The sequence below is a fragment of the Melospiza georgiana genome, chromosome 3 (genome assembly GCF_028018845.1).
Source record: "Melospiza georgiana isolate bMelGeo1 chromosome 3, bMelGeo1.pri, whole genome shotgun sequence".
Taxonomy (NCBI): Eukaryota; Metazoa; Chordata; class Aves; order Passeriformes; family Passerellidae; genus Melospiza; species Melospiza georgiana.
Genome location: NC_080432.1, coordinates 12283552 through 12297896, shown reverse-complemented (window position 1 = coordinate 12297896; position 14345 = coordinate 12283552). Strand labels below are relative to the sequence as shown.

The following is a 14345-nucleotide window of genomic DNA, read 5'->3' as shown; positions in this document are numbered from 1 at the left end:
AAAGAAAACACAAATTAGAATAACCAATCATAATATCCTGCAGTATAACTCACCTCAACCGATTCAGGCTTGTTTATAAATGTCAATAGTGTCCACAGAAAGTTGCAGGAATGGGGTGTTCTGGCCAGAACAAAGAGCCTGGATGCTCCAATGCCAAGGTAGGAGCAGCTCCATTGGGTGCAGAGCCCAAGGGGGCTCAGAGCACTTTGGTCCCAAACTGCTCCTCTGGAGTGAGGCACCTGCAGTCTGAATGACCAGGAGGCTTCCGAAATAAAAGCAGTGTTTTGAAAAAGGTATAAAAAGCTTGCAGCAGTGCACTTAATCCCACTTAGCTACACACAGGCAGATTGTTGCTTTGAGCTGGTTTACAGTGGTTACAGCAAGTTTTGTGCTTATTTAAACCATGCCAGGTGAACAAATTCTAGAGGAAAATTCTCTTCAAATAGCAGATAAATGGATTAGGAAATCAAATTTCTACTTTTTGCGTTATAAGTTCAGCAGTGTCTAACATAGAATACATTCAGCATTTTAACTGGGTATTTAAACTGTTTATACTCCAAGCAAACATTAAATGTTTACTTGCAATTATGTATTAAAATTATTTGCTTGAGGAGGAGAGGTTAAATCAGTGGTATATTATAATACATTGCTTATTCATGTAAGCATAAACATGTAAAGTAGGGAATAAAACTGTAACCTTGATAGCTGACAGTGGGACAGGAATATCTGTAATCAGGCTCACATTTCTTTGCCAGTTGGTCATGTTGTTCTGATAAATGACATTAAACAGGAATTAAACAGGACATTATGTTCTGTGGATTAGCCACTGACTGGTGTCTCAGTATTCCACATGAGCATGGATCCTTGAAAGACATATCCTGCTTTTTTGAAGTGATGATACAAAGATGAAAACAGCAATATCAGCAAATGTTGCTCTAAACTAGGATATTCATCAATATAATTTCTTTCTCTCTGTTAACTCAAGTTCATAGATTTAGGTTATCACAGAAATTATCCCTTCAATGATTACGTACCTTTCAGTGTGCATTCCAAAAGTAATAAATGAGTAAAAGATGGGCTAAACTTGCCTTTTCCTCATCCCCTGTCACTGCTTCCCCTTGCATCCAGTGAAGGATGGAGATTCTCCTTTAGTGTTGCTTTGTACCAGTTCCTATCACTTGGTTGGATCTTGGTTTACTCCAAAGTGGCAAATTAATGGTGAAAGCTCTAGTATAATACAGGAGCAATATTGGTGGGAAATGCTCATTGTACCACCTCTCGCTTTCCTCTCCATGAAATACTGAAGGCTGTATGTGCAGGCATTTCCTAGAGATCTTTACCATAGATCTTTGCTCTCACCATCTCACAGTCCTGTGGCATTACTGTCCTGAAGGAGTCCCTTTTGTCTCTGCAAACAACATTTTTTGTACTTTACAAAGCACAAGTGTCAGGGGTTTGTCATGTAAGGCCACCTGGGGTACAGCCTGATTAAACAGTTGGGAAATGTGCTCTGTTGATGGAAACAAGCCCTGCCTGTCCACCTTTTCTTTCTCACTTCATGCTTCTGTGCAAGGCTTGTCTGCTGTAAATGCCTGCTGACTGACAAGTTATCCACATTTACATCACCTTCTGACTTTATTGGCCTTAAGGAAGCTTTCAGGTGAAAGTGATTTATGAAAAGCACCAGGGCTGAACCTGGAGTAAAACATCTGTTGTAAGTCCAACCTAAAAATAATATATGTTAGAATTACCCTACAAAGACCTTGATTTGATAATAATTTGATTGACATACAGGTGCCATTGCTAGGAGCCTTAGTTCTGGAAATACCCTAGTAATAATTTCTTCCATATTTTATGAGTATACTGCAATTAGTAAGGCTCTTTTTCCTTTAATCTGATCTACTGTGCTGGACCAGTTATATTTGTAATACAATGCTTGATGAATATTCATATGTGACTCCTCATAAAGTTCTCTTAAAATCGATACTAAAAGGCTGAAATTGTTTGAGAGGTGGCAATTACCGACTGCAAGGAAATTATTCTCCACTGAACACTTGCAACAAGAATCACTGCCAGAATGCTGCTGATGGAAAGAGTATTAAATAGTGAGTGTAAATCACCAAGCTATTACAGTGGTTTATATAAAATAGCTCACTAATGGATCACAAACCGTGGCAGTTACATTTATAACAAGCAAAAATGTCTGTGTTCATTGCCAACAACTGAACACCTAAGACTGGGGAGTTAGAAAGAAAACAAGTCTGAAGAGATAAGGACAGCAACTCCATTATTGCCACAATATCTTCACCTGATGCAGTTCCCTTTGATAATGTCATTATTTTTCATGCACAGCTGACCTTGCATCACTTGGCATTAGGGGACACATAATAGCCCTTTAAATATTAATGTGTTTTCATATATTGGAACCCGTTGATGATATTATATATTATGCATAAGCAACCTTTCTGTTTTCATTTTCCACCCATGAAGATGTGTTGTACATTTCCCCCTCTCGAGTTTGAGATGACAGGTGTTTTCTGAGTTGCTGTAGATATAAAATACCTAGCAGCAAGATGGCTTTTAACTCATTTTTATAGCACTGCAAGGCAGTATCTTCCTAATAGCCTTTTCTCAGACACAGAAATGCTGCCATTAGAGGAGAGCTGTGCCTGTCTCTCTCTTGGAAAGGATGTTGTCTTTCACTGGGGTGAAGACTCTTCATTGCAGCTTTATGTATTCAAGTAAAAATGGAGTCCTGTTTTCTGAGCCATGAGATGCTTTACAGAAAAAAGTTATGCAGAAAAGCCTCTTGGAGATAAGCTGTTAGGAGCAGTGCAGGCCAAATTCAAATAGCTATTCCATGTGGTAGATGCTTGATTTAGGAAAGAAAGAAAAATTTCAGTGAGACGTCCAGGTGGAATACTTGTATGTTGTGCTGCAAACCGCATTCCTAGTTAAATATAACTAGGAATGTGTACATGCATAGATTACATGCATGTAACACTCACATAAAAAAGCCTACCAATTCCTTTTCTCCCACCTCAGAAAATTCCATACCCGATGTTCTTGTTAAATACCTAACAATAGAGTGTGCTGAGAAAATACTATCCCAAAAGGTTAATTCTTGCAAAGGATGTGTTCCTGAGAACAGCAGATTTAAAAAAACCCATGTTCAGCTACCAGCAGTATCTAGTTTTATTTGAAATGCTTTTTTTTAAATGGAGGAATAAACTGTATTTGTCAGATAATTGCACTTTTAGCTTTGGTGGAACTAAATGGTCTTCAAGGTCCCTTCCAAGCCATTTCATGAGTCAGAAACACACAAAAGTGAGAGTACAGAATCCAGTGCCTTGCCAGAAACAAGCCACAGGTGACGCTGGAAATCTGCTGCCCGGGCCACTCAGTGCCTGCCAAGCAGTGTTTGCTAGAGCTCCCCAAATTGAGTGCCCACCCTCCCAGAGACACCAAATCTGAGCAGGAGATGTGAGCCAGAGGTTGCAGTAGGGGAGGGCAGTGATCTGCCCACCATGTGAGAGTTTTAAAGCTCTTCAGCTGAAGTCCGTGGAGATCAGATATTCCAAAGTATAGTTGCGGTTCAGGAAGGAAATGGAGGCGGTTGGCACCCAGTGGCAGATTGGAAGCTGCCCATTTCCCGCTGGTGAGTGATGGGATGTCAGAGCCCTGCTGGGTTATCCTCCTGGGGCTCTGAGCCATTTCTGTGGTATTGAATCTTTGAAGTTTGCTTTGAACTTGCTAGGTGACTCCAAATGTTATCCATGCTCCCACCAAAACTGGAATTATTCCCCTCTGTTAACAATCTGGTATTGAAACACTTCTGGCACAGAGTGAAGTGATCTTAGGCCAGGTACTGGGGCATGGCTGAGGTGTAGGTGGGCTTCTCCAGTGGAGGAAGGTGATGAAAAATTAAATAGGGGGGTCTTGGCTGCAGAGACCTCACCCATAGAACAGACAAGGCCACAGAGCTGATCCTGAGGATGTGGAATCTGGGCATTGAGTTCCTCACCTTCACATTTGCTATGGAAATGAAGGGCCTGACTATTTCCACAAAAAGATTAGAGGAAAACAGTTTTCTACCAGGGAAGCAAACTGCTCCCACACCAATGGCTGTGTCTCCACTGCCAAAACTTGGTGTGCTTTTATATATTTCTACAATGCGGATGGCGTTTTTAGCAATATTCCATGGTACAATTCGATGCTCATTGTAGCTTGCAAGTCCCTTATCAGGCAATAGCCATGTCCATTTTCAGGTGGATGAGAAGGAAGTTTTCAGGGGTGGGCAGTGGCAGGGGAAGGCAAGGAGCTCTGGCTCTGGAGTGGCTGTTTCACAGCCTGGGAGCCTGCCTTTGTTAGAGGACAGTCATATGGCAGCACTTTGCATCTCCTGAACAAATGGATCCATTTTGCATCTCCTGAACAAATGGATTCCAGCCATGAATCTGCATGTGAAAGGGCCCATGTTCAGGGTCTTTTGAGCTCCTATGTGCCATTTGTCTGTGAAAATCATCTCTTCTGAGCTGATCCTGAAAGGAAATCAGCACCTACAGCTCAATGGAAATCAGTCAAGTGCCAGGGAGGATCAGTGCTGTGTGTGATCAGGCACTTGGGTTTTTGAAGCAGGACTGTGCTGCTCTGGCATTGCAGTGATGAGCTCACGTTATTGAATTTGTGGTGACTTTGTCTGAAATGCCAAGCTGAAGTCGCACTGCTGTGTCCCTTCTATTTTAGGTGCATTTCTGAACTAGTCTGCAAGGCAGCTGTGCTATAATTTAAATCCTTCTTCAATAATAACTCCTATTGTGCCAGCTTTGAGATGGCATCAATGGCTAGAATTTTATTGACAGACTTGGTACCAGTATTTATTAAACACTCCTCTTGGATTGCTATTTATATAATGCTGCTCACAAGATCTTTTCTCTACACTGCTCTGTTGATTCTTGCTATTGTATCATATCTAAAACATCTATTTTTTTTTTTTTGTTTTGGTTTATCAGTGTTGTAAGGATGAAGGGGAACAGAGAAACACTACTTGATTAGGTTTCTTGGAAATCTGGACTTGGGTCTCAGCTTATCTGAGGCTTCTTGTAAGATCATGGTCTCTTGGGGCAGTGATAATCCTTGCTCTGAGCACGCTTCCTTTGTGTCAGAGACTGTAACAAACACTGCAAACTACTAAAATTGTGTTTGTGCAGAAGGAGGCTGCACTCCTGCCTGAATCCCTGGGGTATTACAAGTGTAGAAATCCCTTAATGTGTTCTTGGTACTGTAAAAGCAAGTAACTTCTGTTATTCAGTGTTTTCTGAAATAAATAAAAATATACTTTCTTTAACTGGCATCTACATTCAGATGAATTTTATAAGCAGACAACCTGCTGGTAGATGATCTGAGATTTCACTGTGGCAACACTGGTGGGAGAATGTTAATTCAAATGAGCACCTGTGCCAAGCATTCCTTGTGAGTGCTGCAAATCTCATTGTGAAGAGAAGTCAAGAGGTGTTTTTTATTATAGCCTGTGATGTTCACTCAGCTTTGTTTTGCTCAAAGTTCTTTAGCTGCTGGCTGCTCTGAAACATAAGGTTTCCTTACAATAATTGCTTTTCCTTATTTGAAATTACATGTTGTGACCTTTTATGTGTTTACAAGACTACTGGGAAAATGAATGTTGAAACTTAAATTCATCATGAGCCATTTCATCAAAACCGTTGCATAATCTCAGCAAAAAGACAATTGCAAGATCATTTATTTGCTTTCAGAGTGCCTTTCTGAACTGGCACCAAAGCTCATGGAATGGCTTCAACCCAAGTATGACTGGGGCCCTTCAGTTTAAGCTATTGGTCCTTTTCTTCTCCCTTTTCCTGGAACAAGGGGACTTTTGGGTATTGTGGAGCTGAATATCTGATACCAGCACTTTGCAGTGATCTTGCAGTGCTGAGGAATAGAGACACTGGCTGGTTCTCCTTCTCCTCTTCCTGGCTGTGTTTTGCTGATGAATATCAAGATGTGGCCATGTAAAAGGCATTTTTCCTGCCCTGTTGAACCTCCTCCTTTCCCTGGCAGTGTCTCAGTGTCTCCTGGTTGGTAAATGATGTTTCTGATTGCTCAGCAGGCACCCTGTTAGAGCAGATTGCTTGGCAGTGAGTACTTTCCTTGCCACACAGGGACAGGAGCAGCAGCAGAGCCATTCCTGAGCCTGCATCCCAGCCTTTGTGCTCTCACCACAAATCCTAGAAAACTCTTCATTCCTGGTGAAGGGGACTCTCTTTTTTATCAAGAAAATACACTGCATGTTGGAAAATGCTTATTGTGAATATTAATAAGAGCATCAGTTTGTCTAGGCCATAATAGCTTACAGTTTATTATTCAAGTTTGTGATTTTGGAGGGCACTGCTGAGCTGAGGCACTGGAATTTGAGCTGGGACAGCTCACAGGTTGTGGGAGGCTGAGTCCTTTCTTCCATTCCATGTGTTGTCAGTGACCTGAGCTTTATTCAGGTTAGCAATATTAAAAACTCTTCAGCTTCTCTGAAAAGTAACTGGGAATTGAGTTGGTTTTTTTTTTTTTTGCCATTAAGAGTTTCAATCCACTGCAGGAGATGTGGCTTAAAGACCTGCATCACAGGAAAATTGCTCCAGGTTTTAGAAGCAAAGCTGAAAGGAAGTGTTTGCAGCTACGTAAATGGTGTCCTATTGCTTTCTGACTAATGTTGTGTCAGTTGTGAAATTTCACCCTTCACAACTGCAGGTTCTGTAAAATAGCCAGGATTGTAATGAAAGTCTGATTCATGACAGGCTATTACAAGAATATTTCTGAAATGAGCTTAGAGAAAAGTGTCAGTGGGAAAGGCATGAAGTTTCAAGTGGCCTCCTCCAAGAGAAGGTATGCCATCAAAATCTTTGTCTTAATTTAGGAGTATCATGAGATAAAAACAGCAATTGGGAAGTGTAAAAATTGAAAATGTATCAAGTTTACCATGGAAAAAAAGAAACACAAATTTTCTCCTTAAATTTTTAGCATCTGAATGAGTTGCAAACACTTTTTCTCTATATGTTTAATGGAATGAAATAGTCCTGCTGGTGTGCAGACCCTTAATTTTTAGGGTACTTAAACCAAGCCCTGGTGATCTCCAGAATCCAGGGTATGTGTGTGCTGGGCTCTTTGCCTTTAGGAATGCAATGGACAAAATCCATCTAGAAAGACTCAAAAGATGAATTCATATGAGTTTAAGGAAAGAGGATTGTGCCAGATCTGTGAGCACTTCTTCTGACTCATAATCTCCCATCTTTACAAAGACAAACCACCCTGCCACCAGCTTTAATATATTTATTTTTTAACTGTACCAGAGTTGTAAGCTAGGCTGAAATGAATGAGCTACCATGGGACATGACTCCACTATGGTAATGGGAAATGCAGCTGGGAGCTGTCAGTTAAATATTGCTCTGTCACAGCAATACATGCAGAAACTTTGTGGGAATTGGAGACTCATTATGTGTAATATGGAAGCATCTTTGTGCCCCTGAAGGATGCCATGAGGTTTGTGTGATTTTCAGACCCTGCAAGAAAAGCACAAACCAGCATTCTTGTCCTTGCATGGAGCACAGAGGTGCCATTCATGCAGCAGCTCCTCATTCAGAGCACAATTTCTGCTCCACAAAAGGGGTGGGCATTTTCAAGGCAATTGCTGCTTTGGATATTTTTGTCTTTTAGTTCACCTCACAGCTCAGCTTGGATGTGAATTAAAGCAGGTGAGAGGGCTCTGATCTGCCTGTGCAGCTGGGACAAAAGTTAAGAGCTGGAAGAGAACAAAACAAGGCAAAGGTGCATGTGTTACTGGGATAAACAAATGCACAGCTTTGAAGTCAGGGGCAGTTTACCCCACCTGTGATTTAACAAACCTGGTAGGCCATGAAGTCTTTAATAACTAACTTCAGCATTCTTAAATGTGCTGTATGTTTTATGGGCTGGTTTTAACAATCTGTTAAGAAAATGTATCGTGCTGTAAATTGAGCAGGGAAGCAAGAACAGGTTCCAGTACTAAAAAGGTGAATTAACACATCCTAAGGAATGCATTAGCTGGTTCTTTAACTTGCCATTTTAACTGCTGAGAATAGCAATAATTTTGGGTTTGGGAAATAGTTTGGGGTTTTTAGCAGAGGTTAAGTGGGCAGGGAGTGTCAGGGGACATGGAGAGGATCCTTGGGATGGAGCAGCATCAGGGAAGGGCCTCTCAAAGCAGGGCCCATCCCAGAGAAAGAGCAGGGTGAGAGATCTCGTGGGTGAGGAATTCTGCCAGCAGCACGTTCTGTCCAAACCATCCTCATTCTTTTGCACACAGGGTGTTTTCTGGGGGTTGTGGACTGTTTCTGGTGATGTGGAGTTCCACAGGTGCCAGCTGGGCCTCAGGTCACAATCCATCCAAAACAAAACATGGTTCCAGTGAGTGTAGCAGTGACCCAGCCACTTCATTTACACAAAGACATGGTTTGTGTCATAATTCCCATCACACTGCATTTATCTTTATTCTCCCAGTATTATACAGACATTTGTGATTCTGATGTGAGGGAAAATGAGGATGATTTCAACAGGAAATGGACTCTTGTACGAGATTCCCCTCCCAGTTTCTGTGCAGCAGCTGCTGTTGCCAGGCTGTCTGTGTTGCTATGGTGGTGGTTTGTGTGCCAGAGTTTCATATTCACTCTACATTCAGCCACCTGATCGAGTGAATATGTGCCACCAAAATTCCCTCCTGAAGATGGGGTCTGTGTCTGGCTGCTGGTCTGTGTGTGTGGCACCTGGTGAGGGGAGCAGATTGAACATCCACACGTTACTCAGCTTATAGGAAAATGGGCAGATTGGCTCTCCCAGTAAATCAGTGACTCCTGCATTTGGAAGGGGGCATTTCTCAGCACACAGGGCAGCTTCAGCTCACCTCGTGGCACTCCTTGGTCAGGGGGGAGCTCTGCTGCCTGTGTGATGTGGAGCAGCTGCTTATCAGAGGGACTGAGCTTTCATAAGAGAGATTTCTCTATTTCTTTTCCAGAGTTGTTCCATAGAACTTAATGATCCTGCTCCCACTGATAATTAGAGTATAATTTGACCCAATTTAAAATGCAGTTAGGATGATAAGCTCAGCTTCACTAGAAGTATAGCTTTAATCCCAAATCCTGCAAACACTTAGATTTAAATCTTTGTATGCTCAGTGCACCATTGCAGGGAAGTATTTGCAAGGCTGGGGCCCCTGCTTCTCTTCAGGACCTAGAATTACACCAATAAACTCGGGATAGCCAGTGAAATAGGGATTTAATGCATATTTCTCTGAACCCAAATTTAAAACAGTAAATTTAGGTTTTAGTGCATTTCTCATATCACTTCAGAGGCTTTCTGTGTAGCTTTTGCCATGTTGTCATTTGACCTGGCTATTTGGTCAAAGCCATCTGTTATTTACATCAATTATTGCTCCTTTCCTGTTTTTACACACACACATCCAGATGTGTATCTAAAACATTGTGTAGTCAGTTATGCCCCTGGAAATGAAATATTGGTGCCTAAGCCCCTTACATAAAAAATAATGCTTTATGGGTATATTGCATTCTAACAACTTGTATTATCCATGCAAGGCAATCCCTTGACTGTCTAGGCTGGGATTTTTGAACCTAGAGAAATGAAAAATGTCCTGAAATATCTCTTGCAGTAACATGAGAGCAGCAGGTATCACATCTGATTTGTAGGATTTGGAATAACCACTTGATTAAGCCTATTGCTGAGTGGGTTTTTTCCTAGCACCACATCTTTCCTTCACTCTTGGAACTGGAAGGGGCTGAGTGAAGGAATAGCAGAGAAGCATTTAGGTGTTTAACTGAGGCTATGGAGGAAGGTGTCTGGCTCCTCTGCTGTGAGGCTTGGTCCCATTTAAGGACAAGATCTTTGTACTCTTTCTGGGTGTAACAATCCTGCTGAGTGGGGCTGGTTTCCAGGTCGCTGATCCCCAGCTTTGTGGAGAAGGAACTAGACTGAGACAGGTCTGAATTTGTGTTGGCAGTGTGCACCAGGCACCAAGAACTGCGCTCCTTCCTGCAGCAGATGCCAGTGAGGCAGTAGCAGTAACACAGGAGCCAGCTATCTGGGTTGAAACTAAAATTCCCACTGACTTCACAGAGCCCAGGATTTTTCAGCACAGGCTGAATCATAGGCACTTTGCAGAGCTGTTGTTTAAAAGGCTCAGGCATCATGCCATTTCCTCGGGTGCGGCTTCTTCTTTTGATGGAAAATTCCTTAGGTTACTGCCATATGAAAGGTGTGTTTCTCTCAGGCAAATACTATCAGATTAATATACTGAAGTCTGCACAGAATTGCTCCAGACAAAACTTCCCATCTGTAATGACAGGCACCAGTATCAGAGCCCATCCTAATCCACAGGCCCTCTTCTTCCATGTTCACATCAATGGTTGCTGGGAGCCTCTGGCATCATCATGAATCCTGAGATATCATAAATTGTGATTTGTTTTTCCCTAACAAAGGCTGTAAATGAGTCCAGGCCAAGTGAAAGTGGATTTGTGGGTTTGTTGGGAAGTGCCACCATCCCTGGCAGGTTTACATCTTCCCAAGGTCTGATTTCCGCAGAATGCAAGAGCTTAAGGGATCGTGAGTCAGCTCTGTGGCACCAGTACTCTGCTCTTATTTTCTGTGGATTTTAGTAGCACTTCCATTCTTTTGTATGCTATATGAAAAGGCAGTTGTGAAAATGGCCCTGAAAATCTCTCCCTTTTTCCCCATCACGGAGCAAGCCCATCCGAAGGCAGAATTGGTTATTTGAGCTTTAAGTCATGGCAAATGGCTGGGGATTACAGCACAGCAGGCAGCGAGCAGGCTCTCATCCTGACTGGAGTGACACCCACGTCTGCAGGGAAGGTTGATAAGAACAAAAAACAGATCCAATGGGTTAATTGGCCTTGAAATGTGTCTGCTGCATGCATGGGCTATGGTGAGGGAGCAGGTTCACCTCCCACTAAAGGCAATCAGAAACCTTTCATTGAAGAGGGAGAATCTGCAAAAGACCAAGAGGAAAAGCTTTAGCGACTCTTTACAGTAAGAGCAAATCAGCAGTGCAATATGCCAGTTTTGTGGCTTTTTAATTAAAAAAACAGAACCAACATCTCTACACTCAGATTGAAAAAAAAAATTACTTAGTACTCTTTCAAAATATCATTCCTCCAAACTAAGCTAAAAATACATTCAAGGACATTTTTTTTCTGTGCGATTTGCTTTGTCTATAGCAGAAGTTTGGCCTGGTGCTCCTAAATCTCAGGGGTCAGTTGGAAACCCCTACAGAGAAATTAGCAATCTCATGTGCTGTGTTATCTGATGCTTTATCTATGATTGCGCAGGGGCTCTCACAGAGAGGAGGTCATTGGTGGAGCACTTTTTTCTTCACATTTGCCTTAAAACTTCTGGATTCTGAACTTTGCTGGGTGAGAGGATGTTTCTCCATCTTCATGCCTTCTGAGTTGAGTACACCTAAAAGCTGAATTAAGGTCACATTCCTTTGTTCTGAGGAAGCCTCTTCATCTTAGGAGATCAAAAAGCCGCGGTAAAGCACTTTGTGTATTTAAAGCGCCAAGCTTTGGGAATTGTTTGCGCCTCTCTTTCAATTAAAAGTCGCTCCTCTTTTGGCATCGCTGTGCGGGCTCAGCGCCGTCCCTTGCTTTTGCCATGACTGTTCTCTCAAAGCTGAGAAGTTTCACTCAGCAGGAGGGAGAACTTCTGTGTTGAAGGCGGCAGAACAGCTGTACGGAGAGGCTGTGGGGTCTCCCTGTCTGGAGACATCCCAAACCCACCTGGACACGCATTTGTGTCACGTACCCCATGTGCCCCTGCCTTGGTGGGGATGCTGGGCTGGCTGATCTTCACAGGTCCATGGTGAGATTGAATGGGACAAGAACCAGGGGCACTCATTCTCGCTGCCTTCTCCTGGGCATTTCGGAGCGGTGCCGGAGCTCAATGTGTGCTTCCCGGGGAGAGAGGCGGGTGCGTCTCCCATTCCCAGCCGGGGCTGCGCCGCTCGGGAGGCACCGGGCGCTACCGGCGGCCGGGAGGTGGCGCCGCGGCGCCGCCGGCGCTGCCCTGGGCGCGGGGGAACCTCGGGGGCCGAGCCTGGCGGGAGGAGGAGCGGCTGAGGCGGGGAAGGAGGGGAGGGAGCGAGCGGAGCGGGCAGCGCGGCGGCTCCTCCGTGCCCTGCGTGCGTGCGTGTGTGTGCGAGCGGCGGGCGGGCCGGCCGTATATAGAGGATGTGCCGCCGCATGGCTCGCCCCGGCCGCTGCCGCGCCAGCTCCCTGGGCCAGCAGCGCCACTGAAGCCGCTCGCCCTCGCCGCCCGTGCCGGCCTCCCTGCCGGGTTTCCGGCGACCGTCCCTCCCTCCCTCCGTCCCTCCCTGCCGCCTCGGCCGCTCGCCGCGGCTCCTCCGCGCCGGGGCACAGCGAGCGCGGCGTCCATGCGGGGCAGATGGCCGGGGCACAGCCTGGGGTGCACGCTCTGCAGCTCAAACCCGTCTGCGTCTCCGAAACGCTCAAGAAAGGCGTCAAATTCGTCAAGTGGGACGATGTGAGTAGCGCTGCCCTTCCCGCGGCGGGGTTTGCGGGGCGATGGGGCGGGAGGGCTGCGGGCCACAGAGGGGTCCCCGCCGGGTGTCCCCTGCCCCGCCGAGGGGCTGAACGCCGGGCGAACTTTGTGGGACGGCTGTCCTGTGGCATCGCGCTGGGCTGGCTCCGTTCGGGAGCGCCTTCCTCCGCCGCCTCTCGGTGTGCATGTTGCCGCCTCTGTGCCCGTAGCAGAGTTGTTCCAGCCTGCTCCCTCTCGTTCCACCTCCCGTCTCCTCCTCCCAGCCTCTCCTGCTCCTTCTGGCTCCTGCTCCTCTCGCTGTCTCGCTCCTTCTGGTGGAGTTGTCAAGCCCCCGTGTGTTCTCCCGGTTCGGGTACTCTTGGTCTTCCTTGGCTCCTTATGGCATGAGGCTGGCCTCACCATCGCATCTGCTTTCCCTGCACTGCTTGCTGCTTCCCTTTACGTTTATATAGCCCCAGTAGGAAAGGAGTGTGGTTTCCACCTCACCTTTGGTAGAGCAGCTCTTGGGCAGCTGGGATCTCTTCCTTGGCACGCTGGCTGTGCCCGGGACACTTTTGGAGGAAAGGAGAGCTAACCAGCAGAGTTGGCATTTTCAAAGCCTGCAGGATGAGTCCTGTGCTGGGTTTTGCTCCGGCGGTCCGGCCCTGGCTGTGCGCGGTGCAGGTGCCCCAGAAAGTCTGAGAAGTGCCATCGGGAGACTGAGCTGAGGCAGAGAAATGGCTGGGAGAGAAGACAGGCAGCCTGAATGCCAGGAGAAGTGTTGAGGATGGGTTGTTTCAGAGCTCTTGTGCGTTTGCTGTGAGCTTGGCTCGGCTAAAGACGTCCACAGCAACAACTGGAGGGAGAAGGAGCAGCTCACGTGTAACTTGGCTTTTTCTACCTCGCTCTTTTGTCGCTGCTTTCAGCCTGTCCAGCAGCCCAGTGTGTGAGCCTGGCCCCTGCAAACCTGCGATAAACACTCCCAAGGAGAAAGAGAACATCAGAAACCAAACAACCTGTGGTGTGAAGTTTTGTTTACAGTAATAAGTGAACACGTTGTTGAAAGGCTCAGGAAACTGACCTTGTCTGCATGCCATACAGTGCCTTTGATACAGGTTCTGCACGGTCAGGAACTAGGCTTGAGTGAGAAAACGTTTTCTTCGGGTTGACATTTTCCTTAGGGTAGGAAAAGGCAGCCTCGTCATTTGCAGTTATTGTTTTATTTTTGGTAAGTTACCAAGGAATTTCCGCGTGTGTATGCAGAGGTCGAGCTGAAGATTGAGTCTCCAGACTGAAAGCCCAAGCCATCAGCCTGCAGTTTAAGTTATTACTATTTTCTATAAATAGTAGTTATATAGATAGAATTAAAAGATGAAGAGGTGTTCTCCATGCACAGTGGATGTTCACCTGCCTGCTACAGGCTAGTTGGTAAAAAGATTTAAAATTGTAAACCTGAAGGCTGCATTAATAAAACAAGGTTAAATTCTGGAGAAAGATCTGTGTTTTGGGATAAAGGTGCTGCTCAGCAGTCCACAGGTGTTGCCTGGAGTGTGTGAGTTGAGTCCTGTTGTGTTTAGCGAGTGCTTTCACTGGCAGCCCCGTGAAAGGTGATGCCTTTTTAGTCACACTGTGATAACAATTCTGGCAGTAACTCATTGTTGACCATGCATTGTGTGTGTTTGTGCACATTTCCCACCCCTCATGTCTTCCCTGTGGTGTTCTCAGCAGTAGAAGCC

At 45.2% G+C, this 14345-nt stretch overlaps 1 protein-coding gene across 3 annotated transcripts in view; it reads left to right on the top strand.

The window, feature by feature from the left end:
- The first annotated feature begins 12362 nt into the window (after positions 1 to 12362).
- PLCB1 (phospholipase C beta 1) overlaps positions 12363 to 14345 on the top strand; it is a 281025-nt gene continuing 279042 nt past the window's right edge. For 2 of the 3 annotated variants that reach the window (XM_058020251.1, XM_058020249.1), the window contains exon 1: positions 12364 to 12612. In XM_058020251.1, coding sequence (XP_057876234.1) covers positions 12514 to 12612 — 99 coding nt within the window. In that variant the 5' untranslated portion in view covers positions 12364 to 12513. Of the gene's footprint in view, positions 12613 to 14345 lie in introns of all 3 variants that reach the window. The other variant, XM_058020248.1, reaches the window with a different exon arrangement.